This window comes from Sardina pilchardus, chromosome 16 (genome assembly GCF_963854185.1).
Source record: "Sardina pilchardus chromosome 16, fSarPil1.1, whole genome shotgun sequence".
Classification (NCBI taxonomy): domain Eukaryota; kingdom Metazoa; phylum Chordata; class Actinopteri; order Clupeiformes; family Clupeidae; genus Sardina; species Sardina pilchardus.
This window is the reverse complement of record NC_085009.1, coordinates 15773814-15781047: the sequence shown is the minus strand read 5'-3', so window position 1 is coordinate 15781047 and position 7234 is coordinate 15773814. Positions and strand designations below refer to the sequence as shown.

At 41.1% G+C, this 7234-nt stretch overlaps 1 protein-coding gene across 1 annotated transcript; it reads right to left on the bottom strand.

Annotated features, from left to right (window-relative positions):
* Positions 1 to 3717: 3717 nt before the first annotated feature.
* On the bottom strand, positions 3718 to 5804 carry LOC134060077 (ly-6/neurotoxin-like protein 1). The gene is made up of 3 exons (XM_062516671.1): positions 5691 to 5804; positions 4807 to 4890; positions 3718 to 4709 (listed from the first exon to the last, which is right to left on the bottom strand). The coding sequence occupies exons 1-3, from the start codon at positions 5746 to 5748 to the stop codon at positions 4534 to 4536; spliced, it is 318 nt and encodes a 105-aa protein (XP_062372655.1). The 5' UTR covers positions 5749 to 5804; the 3' UTR covers positions 3718 to 4533.
* Positions 5805 to 7234: the final 1430 nt, after the last annotated feature.

Genomic DNA, 7234 nt, shown 5'->3' with positions numbered 1-7234 from the left:
AAATTGCGTGTTCATGTTTAAACCTCACTCTTGAGGTGCATTCGAAATCACAAATATAGGCGAAAGTTTGCAAACAGTGTTCCATTTTTGGCAAACATCTGTGAACAGTGGTGTGGTTAGACCTGGGCATTCGAGGTTATAGCTCCGGATGTCTTGGGGATAGCCCCGGATCTCTGTGCCTTAATTGAGAAATTATTAAAATCCTAATGGAATCGGAATAATTTGTTGTAAATGCCACATCAGTGTTCTATTCTTCCCCCCTTTGTCAGACAGTCGGACTGATATTACCAGAGCTTGCCTACAGTACAGTTTAACCTCTTGAACCCTGCAACCTCGTACGAGGACATTACATTTAGGCTCTGCTTTACCTTGTGCAGGGCTGATAGACAGGAAATGATCTGTGCCTGAAATGATCAACTACATTCAAAGACAATATAGAAAATGGCCTTTCTTGACATCGTACATGGCTGAGCTCAAGCCTGAATTCAGGCACCACGCCTGAACTCTATCAGGCCTGCTTGTGCTTAATTTTTATGAATAAAAACCTGTTGTCCTCATGTGGACATGGGAAAAAGCAATATGGTGTTGATATCCACCTCAAACGAGGACATTAGGATTGAAATGTGCGCTTAATTTCATTTTTAGGCTACATATTACATTGAACATTGTCGTTCATTTGCCATAAGAAACTACTGTAAAACAATAATGGAAGTGAAAGTGTGGACATAGACATAATAGAGTAGCCAGAATAAATAAATCCATTTAAGGAATTGCACAAAGAAATAAATAAACAAATGAGAGACAAACAGAGCGGAACTGCTTTGCCTCAATTCATTGTGGATATAGGCCCTTTCCGAAACGGATCCCTACTCACTTCGACTCGGTTAGCGAGTGAACTTCCTTTTCAAGTCCACTCGTGGGTGCGGAGAACACTCGCATTTGAAGGGTTAGGGGGTTAAAACAGCGCTACATTTCGGATGCACTTGAAGGGAGAAGGAAGTTGACGTCATATTCGTTTTCATAGAAATTATGAAGGCAATATATATTAAATCGCCAATTAAGATGTTCTGGACACCCCTGTGTATTAGGATATACATCCCTCTTCTCTCCTTTCATTACTATGAGTGAGGAGTTGCATTTTATGCTTTATTTAACATCAAATTATAAAAGTGCTGTAAATGCGACCTGCACATGTGTTTAAATATTACAGCCTACTTCTGTACGATCTTGCACATTTTACTGAGTATCAAACTAAACATGAGTTGTTACAATGTAGCTTAAATCACGCTTTTGTCTGTAAATGCTGTCATATGGACCAAAAAACAACTGGCATGGAGATACGCGAGCTGCACGAACACTTGAAAACGGTTGCACCTACGTTTCAAGACAGCATCGATGCTGACTTGCTCCTGGAGGCGTGGTAGCCCCTCTCCCTAGGCACTTCACTCGACTCAAAATTCGTTTCGGATGATACTTAATGTGGCGGACCCTCGCGTGAACGCGCAAACGAAGTGGAAGTGTGTAGTGTTAGGGTTTAGGGGCTGGTTTCGGAAAGGGCCATAGACTCTCTCCACATGGGTGTGACCCACACACACAACTAACATACAAATAAACATTAAACTTAAACCAAATTAATAACAGGTCATTTCTGTTCAGTAAAAACAAACTGTTGTCTGAATAGTTGAATCTTAGGCACTTGTAGTATACAAATGAATATTCACATTCTTTCTGGACAGGCAATCTCATTGTGTTTCATGGTAATAGAGACCCAAATGTCCTCAAACGAGGACATTGTTTTTCTAAAAAACTCCTTGCTGTACAGAGGTGAAATTCTTTGTGTATATCTATGAAGCCTTACTGAGCCAAAATAACTGAGTGAAATGAAAAATGCGTTTACACCCCGGGTTTCAGGAGGTAATAGCCTAGGCTACTATGGCAGCGTAGCCTAGTTAGTTAAGATGGAAACAAGGTGGGGCAGCCAGCGCAATAAGAGGTTGAGAGTGAGATATCATCTCCATCATACCCCAGAGCTAACTTGCTAACTAACTTACAGTAATGGCAAGTTGCATCGCAAGTTAGCTCTGGGGTAGCATAAATCAAAGTCTGCCGCCTTCTGCCGAGATCACAGTATCCTTTCGAAGGCAGAGGACAAAAGTGTGTTCAGGAAATTCACGATTTTGTCATCCCTGCGAGAGTTTAATAGGTGTGACAATTCCAAATCCAAATGTTATTTTCCCATAACAATACACACACACACACACTCACAAGTGAACATACACACACATAAAACACACACACAAATGCAGGCAAGCAGACGCACACATACTGTACACACACACACACACACACACACACACACACACACACACAAACGAAAAACTCACAGAGAAGCACATACAGTATGCACACACTCATTTACATACATAAAAGTTGCAGCAGGAGATGGAGTAGGAGATGGAAACAAATTGACAAGCATGATTTATTTTTGCGGAGAGAATGTGCAGGACTGAGCGGCGGACATATTTAGTACCGCTTTGCGGTACACCTAGTTGTTCATGTGCATGTTAAGTTAACTCATCCGGGGGGCAGTGTACACACATTCAAACACACACACACACACACACACACACACACACACACACACTTGGAGCAGTGAGTTCACTAGGAGCACACCCACAACATGACACCCACACCCGGAGCAGTGGGCAGCCCTTGATCTGGTGCCAGAACCTGGTGCAGGTTCATGTTCTACTTGTACATTCGATGGACACCATGCAAAAAAGCAACACCTGCTTTTTTTTGCCAAGTATTGGATTATTGTGTGAAGATTCATGAGATTGTTTTTTTAATTGAATCCATTTTAAGACCAGTCTAATAAAACATAACAAAATGTAAAAAAAACTTGAAAGGTTCTGAACACTTTCTATTGCACTGCAGGCCTATATTAGCCTAGAAATCTAGACGTACCCTAGCGGCCAAACATATTTTTGCTTAGCGGGATGGTCTAGGGTCGCACCGTTGAGGATCAGAACGCTCTATCTGTGTACGGAGTCCTTGAGCCCGCCTTAGCTCACCTTCGGCTTCCGATAATACGCCAGGGGGCTGGACCATGCGTCCTTGTTCGACGAGTTGGGTTTGAGACCGTATCGCACCATAGAGAAAAACAAAAGATGGATGAGGCTAACGAAGCGCGCTCGTTTGAATCGGCTTTGGAAGAGTTAGACTTGGGCTTTTCTTTGAAGTTTGAGCAGAAAGAAGCACTCAAGACATTCGTTTTAAAGAAGGATGTATTTGCCGTTTTGCCGACTGGCTACGATTGGTCACAAATGATGGCCTATTAGCCTACGTGCAGAGGCAGTTTGAAAGACAACTGTTCATCCCACCCACAGGCTTCAACTCTGTGAATGGTCCGACCCCAGACTATACATTTCTGTGTAGTTTGGCTTGCCAGGCTAGGCCTATATCCCACCCTATGCCAATTAGCTGTCATAAGCATTCCTGTGGTTTAATGGCCAAGTGGCCCAATAATTTTGTCTATAAAATGTACAGTTCTTTATTTCCATACACGTGCAACACACCAGTGTCATGTTGTTCTCAAAACGCAACCTGAGACACTTCCCCCAAGGAACATCGTTATTGGTCAAAGGAAAATGTTGAGCAAGAGAGGTGTCGAAAGGGTGATTTGTATTGTCGTTGGTGAGACTGGATTAGACTGGATTATACTGAACTGGATTACTTTATTGTGATCCATTGGATTCATATGCAGCCATTGCTGTATTGTCAACATCAAACAGGCCAATTCAAAACCAAACAGGACATATACTGACCATTTATACAGTACATTACTTTTAAATTAGAATCCTTCTGTGGTTTCCATGATGACGGGAAACACTTGAGACTTTGGAATGTCCATTCCTTTCTTATTTTATCACAAATTCAGCCTTTTATCACAAATGTATGATGCACGTTGACCACTGATTGAAGCAAAGATTCATTAGTTTAAGGTATTAGGATAGGATATCTCTGCGATGCAAGCATCAATAATGAAAAAAAAAAAAAAATCACCAATTACAACAGACACGTGATGAAAATGTATATAAAAGTGATTGCAAATGGCATCAGTAATATCTGAAACAACCTAACAAAAAAACATATATGACCAGACATCACATGATATGGTATATCTGAGGAAAGCATAATGCCCACAGTAAATCCTGTGTTTTAGCCGTATTAACCGAAGGACAGTGTTTTATGCAAGTAAAAAAAAAAGAAAAACTAAACCAGGTGTTTACCACACCCATGTATCATCCACAGTGCCCAGTAACCCAATAAATCAGAATCATGCTTTAATCATAAAGAAGAATGAAGAAAATAAATGCATCACCATGCATAGCCCACCCCCATGGATTAACCTCATAGCTAAAGAGATGTTGCAAAGTATATGTATTAACCCTGGTTATAGATGGGAAATGACTGATCAGCAGTGCATGGAGGCCAGAGGTGAGGAGGATGGAGGATGCAGCCTCTGACAGCTCAGGAGAGCAGGAAGATGGAGGCCAACGGCACCAGCAGGAGCAGGAGGCTCTTCCCGATGGTTCCAGCACCGTTACACAAATCCCCCTCACAGCACCAAGTTTTAAACGGTCCTTTGACATCGCACACAGCTTTTGGGGCACAGGATTTACCGAATACACCTTTCTCTGAGGTTTCTGAGGAACAAGAAAGAGATATGACAACATGTGTTTGCTGTGAACTCACAGTGAAAGAGAAATGGTGTAACATGCCAGTGTAGTGCCAACGACTCACCTATTTTCAAACAGCGATCAGCTGTTGGAGGACAGGTCATCTCAGTACATTTGCTCCCAGCACAGGTGTAACATTTAAGGGAATCTGAGAACAAACAAAGATAATCAAAACTGGACAGTAATGTGATAGAAAGAACAGGCCAAAAAGAGCATGCCAAAGACAGCTCAACGATACTTTCACTTCTATACACTGCAAAAAATAAATCTTACCAAGTGTTACAATCTTACATTAAGACACACAAAAACAAGCAAATTTGTCTGCCAATGGAACAAGAAAATGTTGCCTTAATTGACATGGAACTACACTCTCATCTGGCATAATAATCAAGGCAACTTGCAAACGTACAATGGGCGCAGTGATATTACGCAGCATCTGAAAATAGTCCCCATAGACAACAAGCAGTAGTAGTGCCAGTAGTGTGCAAGTTGCCTTGATTATTATGCCAGATGAGAGTGCAGTTCCATGTCAAATCAGCCTAGAAAAAACGCCAGGTTTCATTTTCAGTTGGTCTTATTGCACTTTCTAACTTGAGAAGAGACACGTTTTAAATTGGAAAATTACCGAAAATCTTAGTCACTTTTAAACATGATGCTAGCAGGCGAGATGCTACTGGTCTAATCCGTTTCAATGATCTATGCTAGGCTGAAGCAAAAAGTTGTACCGCCAGACTCACAGAATGGCTGGATGAACGGGAAAAAGGTAAATATCAATTGTTTTGCTCGAGGGGAGGTGGAAAATGAGCTTATTTCCAAAAATGGCGGAATATCCCTTTAAGAGGATTTTGACTCATTTTAAGTCAAATAATCTTACAAGAAATCTCAAAGTAATTGCTGTGACAAATGGTGACAAATGACAAATGGATAAACTGTACAAGGTTAAGTTACCTGTAATGGACAGCATGCTGACCAGAATGACCATGATGAGGGTAATCTTCAGAAACATCTTGACGTGGATCAACAAACACAGTCAAGTGCAGAATGCTTTGTGCTTGTTTATATATCTCATGTGACGTGGGCTGGAATTGGAGGAGGATATCTTCATTTTGGGCAACTTTAGGACAAAAAACAAGAAGGGGGTGGGGGGGTTCTTTGCATAATACGTTCAGATCCAGGCACTACGATTGATTTAGAAATATAAAACCCCTTGATTTCTTTTATATATAAAAAAGAAGGCACAAGCCAACATGACTTTGAAAACAGATTGAAACTTTAAACTACATTATTCCCTTAAGAGTGACCTCATACGTCATACGTTGTACGTACGTGATGCGTAATGTTTTCTATAAATGCTGGCGCACAAATAAAGTCTTTCTCTTTTCCGACCTACAACCGATGTGAGCAGTGATTGCCTCCGTGCATCCTATTGGTTTTCTACACACAACGAATATGGCTGCGCCAACACCTATAACCAGACATTGGGGATGGCTTCATTTTAGCCAATTTGTCCTCACTTTATAGATAACTTGTCCTCCTTTTCAGAGTCTGATAGGAGGTCACACTAGTTCTGCTACATTCTAGCACCTATCTGTATGTAGCCTTTACTTCCCCTTTTAAACACAAATTATGACTATCAACTGGTCTTGTATTTCTGTACAGAACCACTCTCATGAAGAGGACAACGTTAGGCAGCCATTTTATTTTCTAGCATCTAGGGTCTAAGCTAGGGTCACAGTTGGGTGTACTAAAAGGCAACCCCTTAAATGATGACTTGTGGCAAGTTTTGTGCCATTAAAGGTCAGATTGAGACTTATAATATAACCATCAACACATTTAAGCATCTTGCTGTGAAAGAAGATGGCAATTACAAAGCATGATTATCACTCATAGCGTGACCTGTTTTATTTGACTGAGGGGCACCATATATATCAGGGTGAATAATATAACAAACGTTATTTGACTGATTATTGACTGACTATTCCGAACTCATTCTAATCTCCTGATTATGATGGTTCAATTGTGCAGTTAACAGGTTCAGCAATCCTGACACATGTGGCAAGACATTGTGCAAGAAACGGGGAGAGTGTGTGGGGACAGCCTAACAGCCTCTTTACCACACCGCTGTGGCATAATGTGCCACTTAATTGTGACAAACACGCTTAATGTTAAACCGCTTCACTTAGGGTGTTGAAAAGTCATCTTCCTCAATCTTCCCCCCAGTTTGATAGTCTATGTACACGTGACAGAGTGAACCCCTATCTCTGTTCCAAACCTCTCATCTGAACTTATATGGGAAAGGAATTGTTCAAAAGAAAATGTGTTTAATTGTTATGTTTTTTCATGTGAACATGCATACAAACGAAAGTCAAAAGTACAAAACAAGGAAAGACGAAGAAGCAGAAGAAGAAGTCCCCATGTCTGTTTGGCAACAACTGAACAGTTGTCAGCTTACAGTACAGTAGGTGCAAGATACCCCATGTGCTCTCTTGGCC

Coding starts and splice junctions, on each gene's coding strand:
- LOC134060077 (XM_062516671.1), bottom strand. CDS start 5,748: ATGTTTCTGAAGATTACCCTCATCATGGTCATTCTGGTCAGCATGCTG. Junction 4,891..5,690: donor CAGCATGCTGTCCATTACAG/GTAACTTAACCT, acceptor GTTTGTTCTCAG/ATTCCCTTAAATGTTACACC. Junction 4,710..4,806: donor TGATCGCTGTTTGAAAATAG/GTGAGTCGTTGG, acceptor CTTGTTCCTCAG/AAACCTCAGAGAAAGGTGTA.